The sequence below is a fragment of the Bombus impatiens genome, unplaced genomic scaffold (assembly GCF_000188095.3).
Source record: "Bombus impatiens unplaced genomic scaffold, BIMP_2.2 scf_0017, whole genome shotgun sequence".
In the NCBI taxonomy this organism is placed as follows: domain Eukaryota; kingdom Metazoa; phylum Arthropoda; class Insecta; order Hymenoptera; family Apidae; genus Bombus; species Bombus impatiens.
The window spans coordinates 290,858-306,966 of record NT_176436.1 but is presented as its reverse complement, the minus strand read 5'-3'; the positions used below and the strand labels follow the sequence as shown (position 1 = coordinate 306,966).

The 16,109-nt window shown below is 41.9% G+C and overlaps 1 protein-coding gene across 1 annotated transcript; it reads right to left on the bottom strand.

Moving 5' to 3' along the window:
• Window positions 1–6,514: 6,514 nt before the first annotated feature.
• On the bottom strand, window positions 6,515–15,290 carry LOC100748314 (CD151 antigen). Its single transcript, XM_003484492.4, has 7 exons — window positions 14,972–15,290; window positions 8,929–9,024; window positions 8,650–8,844; window positions 8,382–8,552; window positions 8,157–8,249; window positions 7,295–7,435; window positions 6,515–7,013 (listed from the first exon to the last, which is right to left on the bottom strand). Exons 2-7 carry the CDS (start codon window positions 9,004–9,006, stop codon window positions 6,966–6,968), a joined length of 726 nt encoding a protein of 241 aa, XP_003484540.1. The 5' UTR covers window positions 9,007–9,024; window positions 14,972–15,290; the 3' UTR covers window positions 6,515–6,965.
• Window positions 15,291–16,109: the final 819 nt, after the last annotated feature.

Sequence of the window (16,109 nt, the reverse complement as noted above, 5' to 3'; positions counted from 1 at the left end):
GATGGTGGTGGTGGTGGTGGTGGTGGTGGTGGTGCAGTGGAGGAGCCCGGTAGCACCGACGATGGTGGGGATTGACAGAACAAACCGTCTGGCCGGCTCTGGCTGGTCTGGCGCGTTCACAACCAGGTGCTGCCATGGAACCTAAGGTTCTGTTCACATGATGGCCTCTGGTCCAATTGTTTTCGCCCATCGAACACGCGGGACACACCTGACTCTGCTGCGGTTTCGTTTCATACGCAGTCTCGTTCGAACGTTACTACTTCAAATCGTATATATAGGTCGGACCTTATATCGGCACATTTCGAATATTCGAATTCAAATTTCCAACCTTATACGTTCGAACGTTTAATTCTAAATTTCAAATTGAAAAGGTTCGTAGCAGGTTCTAGGATCGTTATAAATATCGAATATGATTTAGTTAGTCTTCGAATCGTTGGTTCAATCTCTTTAACGTCTAGATCGTTCGCCGTGATGCAATAATAGAGAATCTTGGCCGTTCGCGGCGAAGAAGTTACGGGGGCAAGTCGTTTTATCGAAGCGAACGATTATTCGCGGTGTTCCCTTTTTCGAACACTCAACACGTGCGTTGAACTTTAATAACTTTCTTGTGGGCGCTTGCCGTGGTTACAGCATCGGGATAGCGAAACCACGCAAATACGTTTTCCAACCGGCCATCCTTCCTATCTATTGCCTATCGTGTAATCACTTATAAAGCAATCCGCCCTTTTCCTTTGCCTTTTTATCCGACGAACAAGCCTCGCCTCGTGCATGAGCGAGCGATTCGCCAGCCGTGTACACGCGGTCGTCGAATCGATAAATGGATCTTGCCAGGTATTTACATGGATCTTTATTCGTCGTGTTTATCCAAGATATAATAAATCACGCGGTAGCCGGACTCTTCGTTCCACCCCTCTCAAATTAAAAAAAAAAAGACTGCTATTTCCTCGTCGGAACAGCGTAAATCCTCTGGCAAAGCGTACAGTTCGGATAGAAATAATAGCGTTCCATAGCCGTGGAAAGCTTTATGCGTCGAAGCGGACAACGTTTCTCCGGACAACGTTTCGTAGACAACGACGAGAAACTGTAAAGCTTAAATGCAACTTCTTAAAGCATCGGTTCTCCTGTACATCACCTTTTTTTTATTCGTCTTCGCCATTATCTTTCTGAAACAAACATCGGCACTACTCCAGTCCGACCGATCTTTGCACGAAAATACCAGCTAGACGTCTCTCGCTCGCGAACACAAGAAGCTCGCTCTCGCTCCAAAAACTCCACATGGAAATCTCGACGAAATTAAAACACATCCTATCGCGTTTCCCTACCATCGAGAATCTACTTGCTCCGTATAACCACCCTAGATCTAGTGCATGTAACGTACTACACACGATCTAGTGTACATGTATACGTTCTAGTTTCATTCATCAAGCGACCCTTTCAGCGTCCTTTTTATTTCCCCTATCGCATAGCGAAGAAGTCGAAAAGAATAGGTCACGAACACACGGATACAGAATCTTTTCTTGGATTCTTTTCGTTATTACTACTACCCTTCCCTTTCCTATTTACATAATTCCACTCTTCTCCCCTTGGTTTCTTTCGCTTCTTTCGTTACTCCCTGTGCGACCCCAGCCCAGGAGGTGCCTAGGTGGAAGCATCAGGACTCGCGTGCGCCGCCTCGTTCCGCTGCTCCACTTTCCGACCCGCGAGATTTCTACCTTCGAAACAAGAATGCATTGCCATCGGATCGGGTATGGCGTGGCGCGCTGCGCGGATGCACACACCGAGCGCAGTTTCGACCGAGTAAATTAGCGCCGTTGTATTTTTTGCGATGAGTAACGGTGAAACACAAATATTTGCCAAGAGTGCGCGCAAAAACATCCCCCGTGGCTCGGTTGATTAATTGACGCGCCAAATAAAGCGTGTCCGAGACGGTCCACGCTCACGCTGAATTAAGCATGATCATCGCTAACGTAATTTAAGTTCCTCCGTTTAATTCGACCCGCTCGAACGATTCTCTTATCTGGCTCTTTATAACCGAACGCTTTACCTACCTTCCATTTGCTTTACGCACGATCTAATTGAAAATTTTCGATTTTTCGTTTTAACGGTGACTCGTTACAGCGGATCCGTGTTCCCACGAAAATATCATTTACGATAACGATTTACAAGAAATAAAAAGTCAGTGAGAAAAATCGGTGAGAGCTTATTAAAGCCTGTGACATCTTTATTTCGTTCGAAAGCTTGCGATATAAAACATCTTTATTAGTTTACGTTATAACGAAAATTTCATTGATTATAAATCAAGATTCATCGAGAGTTGCCATAAATTTCGTCTACGTATTCTGAATTTCTATCTTGCGTGAACTCGTCATTTTCAGCGATCAATTCTTTCTTCGATGTAGTTTGATCATATTACGTTTTTCCATGAGGCGAATCGATGTCCTAATACGAGTCCTTGCGAGTATATACACTTTGGTCTTCGGGTGTTTCATTCGTCAGAACGCGCATCTATTATAACCATAACCCGAGTCGTAAATTTCGATTTTTCGTCCGATGCTTAATAAGCACAGGATCTAGAGATTGTTCGTTGCGACGATTCGCTGTTATTAGTATGGTGCGTTCAGCAAAATGTCGTATCGCCTACAATGGCTACGTGACGCAAACGCGCGATGACATTAGCTTGCATAATAGTACGGTCGGTCTCAAGCCAATTGCATTGGCCTACTCGCAGTTGCCTTTCCGAGTTCGACTACAATTTAATTTGCAACCGAGCACCTCGCCGGCTGAAGTGGCACCGGAGTTCTCGGTTTCACCTGAACCACTCCACCGGTTCCGGCCTATTCGGATTTAATGCTCGAGACGAAATCAATACGTAGAGATATCTCTCGTCTCTACTCTCGTGCTGTATCTATGCACCCGCAGCCGGGGTAGACCCTCTTTTTCCCTCGTAGGTTGCCTCGTCTCTCGACAAGACGGTCCAAGTCAGCAGGCCGGAAAGTATGTCAATAAAGAGAAAAAGAAGGAACGGAAACGACGAAAGACCAGGCGCCGTAGGAAATTCAATTTTTAAGCTACCCAGACATGCAAATGTCGCAGCTCGCCCGTGTTCTCCGTCGACTAATTAAACGCTTTTCAAGGCTAATGTGTTTACTTCCATTAAATATATTTCGTATCTTTAGTTAGCGAATTTTTATTGAAGGTATCGAACAAAATCTGTGCTTATATGCGATCTTTTCAGAAATCAAATCGATTACCTCTTTTTTTTTTTATAAATCTCACGATTCTATTTCAAGGAAAACGTTAAAAAATAATACTTGGAACATCGTTACGTTTCTCTCCTTCCTTCTTTACTTTATCGATGCATCTTCGAGGCGACTGACGTATAGAAGTTATCACTGGCAACTAAGAATTCCCTCTCGAGTCCGTACTCATAAAGATCTAATCAACCATATCGTCGAAGCAACTACTTGTAACAGTTCAAAAAGAATCTCTGAAGGTTGATCTAGAAATCCATGTACGACTGTACTTACTTTTTGGAACTTCGCAAACGTTACCTTACCCCTTGAAGAGGAACAGGAACAAATACCAGATAGTTACTCCCCTTGGAATTTTCGCAACGAAACAAATACGCAACATTAGCGTAGGTCAGGAGACACAGCCGAATCGTTTGTCTCGATTTCGATCGTTCCTCCAGTCGTGGACGATTTTCAATTGTCAGAGCGTGGGACGGCGCGCAAGAAACTCCAGAAAAGAATGGAGGGAAGTAGCCTGGTCTATGTATACGTGGGTGCGCTGTTCACCGAGATCGGACCACGAGACGAGTAGTATTATCCCTCGGTAGTGTGTTGCGATTCATTCGTCATTGTCCGAGGACCCTTTGTGGCAACGCGCGAGAATGGCTCACGCCGTATGGGCTTATTCGGCGCAGGGAATGGTTAACAGCGTGTATCGTGCACGCACGCGTGCGTGGGATTGCGACACGCGTTTATACTTGCAGAGTTTAGTGCATCCAGAATGGCAAAATGGCGTGAAAACTTATCGTGTGCATGTGAGCCGCGATGAGCACGCTAATCTCGAGAGGCGAATAACACGAGGACGGAAAATCGCGGTGAAAGTCGAGCCTGAATTAGAAAAACGAACGGAAGAAAAAAAGGGAAACGAGCCGAAAACCTGACGGGGCGAGACTTCTTTCGGATTTTCAGCGCGATTAACCGCAGCGATTCTGCGGATTGCTCGAGTTGTTCGCGCAGTAATCGCGCGGCAAAAGTTTCAATCTACGGTTGAATATGTGAAAAAGGGTGGAACATATGAGAGTCTAGATAGGGTCTGGGTTCTTTGTGGTTACGCTCGGTATTTCATCTGTTTGATTTTGGGGCGATGAGTCATGGGTTATGCTTCGCTACTATGATGATAAGAGGAATTCGTGAGATTTACGATATGTTTCTCTTCTCTCGTAAAACAGTGATCTGCTCTTGACCAATCAGTGCAACAGATTGGAAAGATCGATAGGTAGGAAGTAAGAGAGAAAAAACGTGGAGGATGGTTAAATGGAAAATTGTACGACACGCACGGGTCGTTCGAACGCCTTGGGAATGGCAGCCAGTCACGCCTCGACGCAAAGACTCACGTAGGGTGACGCACGCTAGGGTGAATAAACCGAAAGGGACGGAAGGACGTGACGAGTCGTACAACACCATGATACATACTGCACGTACGCGCAGTGGAAAATTACGAATGTATACATCGACCAGCATGGAGGGAATAATTAGAATCACGGTATGGAAGGTGCGGGACTAGACCCAGGAAAATTTCATCAAAACTCGACGATAGAGCAGTTGTGGAATTATCGCCTTACTATGACACAGGGATTTAAGCGGCAGAAGAAATTTTCAACAGGATTGTACTCGACGTCTCTGGCTCACAGAATTTTTCCGTCGACTGTACACCTTGCCCTGGGGCCGTGGAAAATTTGGCAGAAACTGTTCTCCCTGCACATGTACCGCCGTGAATGTTTTAAAACGCTAAGGAACAATGTTTCTCCGTGCATTGTATCGCGAATCGAATAGAATTGTTGAAACATGCTCGAATACATGTATATATGAATCGTATAATTTTGATAGGTATCGCAAGAACTTTATCGTAGACTGTACCATCGTTCGATAATTAAAAGGAAACTAAAAAGCAGGGCTGATAAAATGCGACGAAGGTTTATTTTGGCGAAACGCCTGGATTACGGGAACCCGTCGTGCTTTAATGCAAGGAGACTTGCTGCCTGACAATAAAGGGGTGAATAAGCTTGTAGGCAAACATACAGTGGGAGGCAGCAGACACGCAGACTTTCAAATGCTAAACTTCGATTAGAACGTCGAGCAATCGTTCGATAAACCGTTTAGTTTACCATTTTCATTCTATTTTGCAATTCTACGTTGCGCGTCTACTAACTCTTTTTTCTCCCGGTTGTTCCGTTCGATAAGTTCGTTGAAATCTACTACGATGAATTCTTTAGGTAACGGAATGCGATTTGAATGATTGACAAATATCATAGGTTCTTCGAACGGAAAAGGTAGAAACGTTGAAGCAGTTCGAACAAAAATTTCTTGCCTCTGCTGTACCACCAATGACCGTCTGGAATATCGACGCGAAGGGTTGCCTCTATGCGACTCGGATTGGTCCACCGTGTCTTTGTACCGGTTGGAGATTCGCAAACGTACTGGTTGTTCCCAAAACAATAGCTATGTACGCTCTCTCATTACCGAAGATTGTAGCAACGTTACTCGACTTTTTTTCCTCTTTTCCAGTAAAACACGAACGGTTCCGAAGAAAAGGCGAGCAATAAGGCATCCTGATATCGATGCGCCTTTATTTCTCGCAAATAGATTGTTTTGTACCTTTAATAAGCGGCATTTTGCAACGCGCTTCTTCTTCTCATTAGCCCTCCTTATACATATACATGGTAACGTCTAATCAGCTGCTGAAATTAATTTAATTTCTTTACAGTAGAGCGATTATTCAAGATATGAAGATAAACATTCTTAAAATTTCTTTTTTTAAACTTATGTAATTTCAAGGGCATTTCAAAGTTTCGTGGTAATTATTAAATTAGTTATTTTCATATTATTATAGCAGCATGACGCTCTTCGTTCAACGACTTTCAATCGACGTTTGAACTTCGAATATTTGTATATATATGCCTCTTGAAATTCGTTCTATCGTGAAAAGTTCGTGACAAATCCTTTACCCTTTGAACCATTCCGTGCCTGTCTGTTTTATCGTTGGATAGACAGGATATAGGGAATACGAAGGGGGTTGCCTGAATAGGATTTGCAACGAGGAAACGTTCTGACGCATGTACATTCCGTTAACCGAATTAAAGAACGCGATTGGATATCTCTGGCAAAATTTGACGAACTTCTTGTTATTCGAACGGAAGTATTCTCGTACAGTATCTCGTCAACCAATCGATTTATAAACCAGGAATATCACCAAGATTCGCTTCGCGAGAATAACAATAGAATAATTGAAATTCAAATTGGTTTTAATGAACGTTTGTACACATTTTATACTTATTACGCGTGTAAGGAACGTAGTGCATTTTACCATACGAATTATATTTATAAAGTACGCTATGTATAATATTAAACTTAGAATACTTGGCGTATCCTTAAAGATTACAAAAGAACAACCGTAAAACAAAGGTACATCGAGTATAATACTAAATGTAACAAAAGAAAAAAGAAATAAAGGAAAGAAAAAGGAAAGAAAAAACGGAAGAACGGTGAGAACTGTACATTGGAAAGATGCGCGTGAAGATGCATTTTGATTCTCGTACTTCAGCTTAGGTACACTCAATGACGATGACGTTGATTATGAATTCATGAGTCGCTCGAGGACGGCTGACATCCACTTCTTTCTCTTCGTTAGCTTGTCATGAAAAACGAAGTTGTCTTTTAAAGCACATCACTCTCTCGTCATTCTATCATCTTGAAGAGAATGCACGAGAATACCATGCCAAAGAACTGTAGGAAAGAGAAACATTAATAATAACATTGGACATCGCGAAAAGAATCATATATCTGTGCATCGAAAGTTTCTCTAATGTTTTCTACACGTGTAATTCTAAAGCAATTTAATTAGAGACGCTTGACGTTGCGTTAATGTCAGAATTATCGCAACAGTCGAAAGTGAGTAAAAAGGAAAAGCTCGCGCATCGGCAATACCCGATGGAAACATATTTCTTAATGGATTCTGGCTGGTGTTGGAACCGATTAAAATGCAAATGAAACAGAGAAAGTCCTACCATCAGGCACGCGACTGCAATACCGGCGCCACCCATGATTGTCGCGTGCTTCTGCATGTAAATCTGCGTTCCATTGATGCAACCGACGAGATAGGCATTCGAAGGATTCACCGTGTCTGCTCCAGCGTTGCAGTTGAATCGCTGCAACAGAAGATCGATCGGGTCTCCATGAGAAACAATTCGGCTTGAGAAAGTCGATCGAACCGGGTGAAAGCGTGAGAGGCGATGCGGCGAACTCGGGTCGCGATTAACGGATTACCACAGGACGAATGCATTTCTGAACTGTAATCGATAGGTCGTAGCCGTTTCGAAATTCCGTTGAGAACTATCCGAATCGGGCTTTCCTAACCGAGGCCATCTCGAATTGCAAATGCTACGAACTGGAATTCCGAATCGTCAGGTTCTTATCGCTGGTCGGTACTATAGTAGATATCTACCGAATCGGCTGTTGGTATTTCTCGCTAATTTTCATGGTATAAATAAAAACCAGAAGTAAAAGCAAACTTTCTTTGCGTCCATTTCTATTTTCTCTTTAAATAACGAACAAGTACGTTGAAGTACGTATATCTAGAAGCAAATCTGAAGCGTAAAGACCGGTGTTTGTAAACCATTCGGTCATGAATTATGCAAGCAAATACAAATCGAAAGCAATCGCACTAAAACGCGAGAGAGATCCTCTTTTTCTTTCTCGGTTTTTAGAATATCATTGTATCTCATCAAGGTAATAACGCTAGACTGCATAGCGACTCGCGCGCCACGTGTTCCGCCCGCGAATCGCTAATTACTGCGATTACGTATGCACGAATTCGCTGACGGCTATTTCGTCTGCTAAGACGAGCTCGTTAAGAAAATTAATCTTTACCTGGCCAGGTTGAATCTCGCGACAGCAACTCTGCGGTACGTTGAGTCCCAGATTTCCCCAATCCCTCCAGCCATTTACTCCACAGCAATGGAGCTAAAAATCACAGAAACGGGGAAAAGAAAAAGAAACGTTATTCCAAGTCAGACGTAACATCTTGCACGATGCTCGAAATAATTATCCGCATGAAATTTGTTGCGCATCGAGTGTTTCTTTTTTCGCGCTTACCGTCGACTGCGTCGTGTCCCAGGCCTCTCTGACTACTTTGTGAGAATCGTAAGTTCTCATCGAACTCGACATTTCCCTCTCGAGTGTGTTCACAAGTTTTTCACGGAACACATACGCCAACACTCCGCCAATTAACATGGTCACGAACAGAAGAAACACGATGATGAAGTACTGGAATAATTTTTTTATACGTTATATAATCTAGTCGGTAGATTTCTTCTAAGATCGAAGACTGAGTCAGAGCGAAAAGAAAGACCACAAGATTTACCGTGAGAAGCATGCATTTTACTTCTCGGGATGCACCGATACAACCAAAGAACGATACTATAGCGACAACGATACCACCGGCCAGTAGAACGTAAATAGCGCCTGTTAGCAAATCGTTCCCTACTAGTTCACCTATCCATGATACTTTATCCAAGAGAGCCCACGTCGCTAATCCAGCTATCACCAGGCCACCGATCTAAAACATTGTTTATACGTTGTTACTTAAAATAGAAGACCATTAAATATCATTGTGATAGTTTACATATATTCTCATGCTTACGAAGATCACGAAGTTCACGAAGAACAAGGAATATTTCATACAGCGACCGCAGCTGTCCATTTCTGTTCCGTATCCCATTTCTCCTTATGTCTCGATCTACAAACGAGAAAAGTAAATATGAATGCAGGAAACGATGTCAAACCGTGAATGTTACGTTCTAAAGTAAATACAACGAGTCGTAGAGGTTGTAAATTGTAAACGTGAGTCATCGAAATTGTTTTCGATCGACTCACGCATGTTGCTCGTATGCGATTCGCCTGGAATGTAAACACGAATTTATTTAATTTATCGTCTGATTTACGACTAGACGAACGTTTTAAAATTACATTAATGCGAACTTCTTAGTCGATACTTAGAAAGCCTTGAGACGCTGTTTTGCAAGTGCAACGGTTGTTCCACATCCGTATAAGGATCAAACAATCGCGTAATCTTTGTCATTGTAATTCTTTAAGACGCGGTCAGACATCGCTTCAACGGTTTAGTAATTGTTTCCGCGCTGATGTCACGGTATGCAGAAAACTCTTTCGTGATTTCATAAAGTTGGTGATTTTTTCTTTCCGTCGACCCACACTCTTACTAACAATTAATCGTGATTACGCCAACGTCTCGTCACCTTTAATTTGGAATCTCGATCGGCTTTCAAATCTCCTTGAATCTGAATCAGCGAGACAGAAAATTCTGGATTTCGCAGATCAATGATCGTACAGCATCCGGAAACGCGTTTGAAGCTGCGTCTGAATTCTCGAGTAATACGCAAATGGGACTGTTTTGGCAAAATCACTCGAGTCGATACGTCTGCGTTCCAAACACGTGTCCATCAAACGTTTATTACACGACCTCTGAACTTTGCTTATATATTGCTCGAGACATCAATGCATCGTGATTTCTCAGAAAAAGAGACATCAAGAACGCAACGATATTCACGTATCCTTCTGATTAAATTCTCGAATGGCCTTCAGGCGTAAGTTATTTGTTTCAACGGATTATGGCAAACTTACTCTATATCCTAATCGCAAATCTTAGACAAAAATGACGTAATCCAAAAGTTCCACAACCAACAACTTCAATTATGTAATACTGCCAGTCATAAGCATTAAGATAATTGTTAAACATTTTGTAACTTCTACGTACATGATTGAATTTGTAATTACTTGTGCGATCATGACAGTCTATCATTTTATAGGTCATACAAAATTTACTTCCTTGAACCACTAGCTCTTGAAATGTCTCCTTAAATTGCGTATCATATTTCTCTCGATTCATGGCAGAACATTATTGAATAAATCAGCCGAGAACAATAATCTGCAGTTTACGATCTATAGATATATCGTATACCATGGTATCTCGACTGCCTAATAGCCTCGTGTATGGTAGACCGCGTAAATGCATTCTTAACAGCCAGACGCCTCGTGTTTTCAAGATCGTCATCGATGCGATGAGTAAAACCCTGCTCGATTGTTACGTGAATCACCGCCGTGAATTATACACCATTGCTCGTAACTAACTCATGGATCTCTTTCGTGTAACGTAATGGATCACGATCGATCCGTTTTGCATGTCGTGATCATCGAGCCCTGCCGGTCATCCGTTCAGAAACACATCAACGTAGGTTTAAAAATACATAAAAAAAAGCTCCGCTCCCCAGAGGCTTAAACCCAAAAACTGCATCATACAACGAAAAATGTAAAGCGCCGACACATAATACCTTTGCCTAACATACCATTACAAAAATTCATGTTTATTGCGAATAATGTACTTAAAATCTGTATTTTCCGGACTCAATAAACCCCTTTGTAAAAAAAAAAAAAAACATCAACGTAGGTCTTACACCATCGGTCGTTTTGCACCTGCTAAATACGAGGACGATAAACGACGACCTTCTGGTAGATGAGGGCGTACCGACGACTCTTCTTAAGGCCAACGGAACTAGGTCGTTTGGAACCGGTGGCGGTGGTTAATACGTTGTTATGTTTATCGTCGCACAAATGGTATTTACAAAGGTAGCTTGCTGCTATGCTACCTTGTATTGCGTATTGTTTGAAAGCGTATCAGGGATCTATTGTATTCGAGGTATGCAGTTCGGAGAATGGTGTGCCGCAGTACGTTACTCTTAAGCCGTTATAAACCGGATTTTTGCTCGTTTATGAAGTAAGAGAATTATAATTAGTTGGAGTTTTTTTCAACTTAACACTTTCACGATCGTTCGAATAATTTGAAATTTATTTAAGTAAATTTACAATTATCGTTTGCAATTAATAACGTAACGGAGCGATGTACATATTTTAATAAATTACACGTTTATCGTTTTTTTAATGTGTGTATAATTAATATAGAGGCACGAAACGTGGAGTAGAGTCAGATAAATAAAAGCGAAAGTGTTGATACGATATGTAAGAAGAAAGTAGTACTAATTGCAATAAAAGGATTGCTTGAATCTACGCAAATATCCTTTAAATTATAAAGCGTTATAGGGGGATAGTTAAGATAGGATTAGTATTTTATTTCAAGCACGAATATCGTAGTCTGTAATATTCTCTTTTCTCTACGATTCTTATCGCGTCTTTTCAAACACGTGTAATATGGAGAAATCCTCGATCTGGAGGAATTGAAGTCTTAACTGATCACAGAGGTTATTCGGTTATCATCGCGCGTAATCTCGAACAATTTTCCTCAACGAATTTGACCTAAATAGGGGAAACTCGTGAAGCTAGTTCAGGAACGGTGCGATAGGAAAAAGAACTACGTTATTTATACGTGGAACGATAGTTTCCTGACACGTCCGTACGCGCGAACATATCGATTTCCGCCTTGCAATTATACACATTAGCTTCCTTACACAATCCTTATCGGGAAAACCGTACCGCTGTTATTTACAAAGCGTTCTACGGTCGCCATTCGACGCTTCTAGCGTTTCTTTTATTTTTCATTGCATCGATCTGTTATCTCCATCGTAACCAGGCATTTTATTATGAGCATCGTGAGCTTATGCGACTAGAATTTCTGGTTTCGGATGCTGATATTTAATCCATCGTATAAGCCACGATTCACTCGACTATTATACCGACGAAGACCAGTCGATCGGCAAACAACATTCGCTTTAGAATTCAATTCAAAAGATCGGCACGATAATAAAGAGATCCTCGGCAATAGTCCTCGATGGCGTCTCGGCTATTGTTCATCAAGGATAATAAAAGCGAACTTACACCTGGAGCATGGAAACCGCGTTATTTCACGTTTTCGTGTTGCGGATAAATTAAGGCCGTATATTTAATTGTCGTGTGTATGCTGTTCGTTACCCTTGATTTACTTAAACTTACGTCATAATTAATGCACGTCTCCTGTCACGCAAAAAACAGGGAGGGGAGAAATAATTCTCTTACGTCATATCGCGTGTAAACCCGCCCCTTTATCGATAATCCTCGGTTATCGTGGTCGAACATTTCAACTTTTTGATCGCGACCGATGTCACAAAACGCGACCCGTTCGTCCAAGGCTACTTAAAATTTTAACGTTCCAACCTTCTCGTTATCTCAACGATCCGTTTAAATCACGTTAAATTAAAACAGCATACTGAATTTACTTGAAATTGACGCAACGCCGTCTAATTCGCCGAACGATTAAAAATCCCCTTAAACGCGTAAACGTTATGTAACGACATAAGTGTAACGATATCGTACGCTGGACGGTCAACACCGGTTTTGCAACGTGCTGTAGTGGTAGTACTCTTGAGAGTAGGCTTGGTCACGCACCGACATACTGCCTCAAAGACACGTTATACGAGAGAGAAAGTGGCGTCTTCCCTCGCATTAAGTAATCCACGGCTACTGTAAAACGTAAAAATAATAGAGCAACTGAAGAGACGAATGACGTCATCGGGACACTTCTTCCTTCCTCGTCCTGGAGGGGTAATGGGCAACCGGTCATCAAGGCGGTACTAACTTAATTAGGGCGCTGTAGTTTCCTCTACGCGTCGTAATTGCGACCGTTCGAACGACTTAGACTCGTATCGATCACATTTCCGTCGAACTCTTGTCTCCCTCGGCATCCAGTAATAACGCGTTTTTTCCATTTTTACGAACGACACGAGTTCCCCAAACGATTACGATCGTTTGAATTTAACCTGCGAACCAGGTCATCCCTTAACCAGGAGTATTTATAGTTTCGGTATTAAAAATTAACCCTCCGTGAGCAAACAAGCGGAATCTACCCTTAATCTTCTTCGAAGAGAATTATTATTTTTATCGGAAAAAGCATTAAACATTTGAGTCGGTGAATGATTGTGTAATATAGTAGAGATGTTGATAAATATTGTAGAATATTTTTTAATTTCCTGGCAGCGTAGAATATTAAAAAAATTGCCTACAAAGAATTAAGACAGACAAATTAATTTCAGTTAAAACAATTTTAGTTTTGGCAAGTTCTGTGATTTAGTTTTAATAGATAAAATTATTATGTGCCGAAAAGATTGATAAATTCTTTTCGGCTTAAGAACCGATTTAAATTTACGAACTGACTTCACAGTGTAGTAATAACGATAGGTTAATTACTCGTAGTAATGATTAGAAAACCGTGAGTCGACTGTTTAAAAAGCACAACTGTGTGACATTCCAATTTCAACGTTCCTATGTTAAATGATCATCGTATGATTCATAAACGTAAGACGAAAACAAACTTGTTCGAATTGACATCATGCATATACCTGCGCCATTGACGCATAGGGCTGTCGAGTTTCTCGTCGTGAATCGTTTTCTCCAGAAGACATTAGAAATGATTTATGTGGAAAACGCAAGGCAAAGATAAAACATATGCAGAACGGTGAAACGTTGAAACGTTTCAATGAATTAGTTCGAAGGTTAAGTTAACGACGACAAAATTGTTAAAAATGCGTTTCTCGCGATCGAGCTCGTTCTTCGCAATGTCATGGGCTAGGAATTCCCAGTATTCGAATAAATCTCAGCTATTTGTTATGAAATTCTGATGTCAGTGTTCAGAAATTTCACGCATCTTTCATTTCGATTAACATCAAGTCGAGTGATATTAAAGAGGTTAAATACGGAATCGAACCGAATTTTAATCAAATACACACGAGAATGAGAAATATGGAAAAATATGTCACAATATGTCATATGACGTCTGACCTGGAAAGAAAGCGAGGGTCGATGGTTAGGAAACGAAAAGAGGAACGATCGAAGAAAAAGCCGAATGGAGGGTTCTCCTTTCGACCGGTCGAAAGTTACGTCGAAACCGAGGTCGCCAGGTTTTACACGGTCCGCGGAGTGTTGTACGATCGCCGAAACTCGCGCGAACATCGTGAGTGCGTCTACGATTATGCCGCCCGCTTTTTCCTTCTTTTGACTCGTAACGGCGCATATAACAAACCTTCGCAATAACACGCTTCGTTACAATATGGATGCTGAGACGTTCTTGACCGCTACGATACGCCATTTATGACGATGTCTTTTAGCACTCGATGCGAATGCGTTACAGTTTTCAACGGTTGTTATCGTACGAATTTATAAAGAAACGTATCACGCGTGCGCCGCCGCGAGAACGCGTCGTTCACTACGATCGACCGTTCGAAATCGAAATTACTCGCGCGATATGACGAAATGCAATCGTAGCTCGAACCATCGCCACTTGCAACATCGCTGACCATCGTAACTTCATGGAATTTGTATCCATGGAGGCGCAAGTTAATCCGTGCATTATCGGTCGAATATGCTGAATCGAATGTATTTGAACTTCCTCACTAATTCACGATCGTCGAAATGGATCGTCGCCACGCTGTGCTTCTATCGGAGGAAAAAGCTGAGTTCTATAATTTCTGAATTTACGACGAACGATCGTACGGATAATGCGATTGAAATGGCAAAAAAATTTTATAACCAACAAACTGAGAACGATAATTGACGATTGAAAACTGATTGACACCATCGAGTATAATCTCTTCTCAGTAGGAATTCAAATTAAATACATATAATCAATATTAATTGATAACTAACATTGGTAAAGGTCATCGAGGAATATTATTATGTGTACTCACATGATTTTATGTTTACCGTATGTCAGCCTCTCTCTTTCGTCGTCACCGGTATTGGTAGCGACCGAAAGATAAACAATTTCTGAAGTCGATGAAACGTGACACCGTTTCACTAGCACGGTCGGATGTTATTTCAATAGCAGCGGAATGCAAAAATCACTTATTGTTAATCCCACGGTTTCGTTTAGTGATATAGCAACGACGAAGCGCTGCAGGGTGGAAAATTGTCGCTTTTAATTCAGGCACGAAGCTGCGGCTCGAGTATCTGTGTGGACACGCGCGATTTCAGACCGGGTCTGAGTGAAACTGAAATGGTAAAACCGACACGACTTCTTTCTCTCTCTCTCTCTCTCCCTCTCTGTTTTGCCCTCTCTCTTCCTCTCGTTTACCGTGTTGCTCAGTCTCCCCGATTATTTCCCTCTCTCTTTCATATTATTTCCCTCTCCGTTTCGTCTTTTTCTTACTCTCTCGCACGTTTCGTCCTGTTTCTGTTCTTCGTTAGTCGAATCTCCCTTTTCCACTACGAATGATCGTTTACCGTGTCCCCATCGTCGTACCTGTGCGTACCCGTGCAGCATAAGTCCTCGCCTCTACTTACGTATATGCTGCGTGTATCCATTGTTTGCGATCCAACGTGCGGAAAATTCACGCTTTGAAAGAGAGAGGGGCAGAGGCAGAGCTACCGAAAGTGGAGTACGAAGTGCGCGTACGGCCGCGTCTTCGACCATAGCGTGTCAGATATATGCAGCAAGGCAACGAGATACATCTCGTATTCTTGCATCGCGTCGCATGCTAATTATATATGTAGTTAGGTAAAGTACATACATAATCGCCATGGTGTACGTACAGAACTCTTATATCGGCTATGGAGAAACGAGATTCAATGAAATTGTATCGTTTGTTATAGACTGTGTCTATAGATATAATGTAGGTCTAATTTATTTCCACTTGCTCGATAATCATCCGTGTATTGTCGTCCTCCCTGGGTTTGATACGACTGACGAATGAAAACGACACGACGGGTGTACGTCACGCGATCGAACGACGTAATGTATTGTACTCGATCGAATCCTTACGATCATTCGGTGTAAGTACACGTGATTAAGAAATATTCTCATTAATAAACTGCTGCGTATGGAAC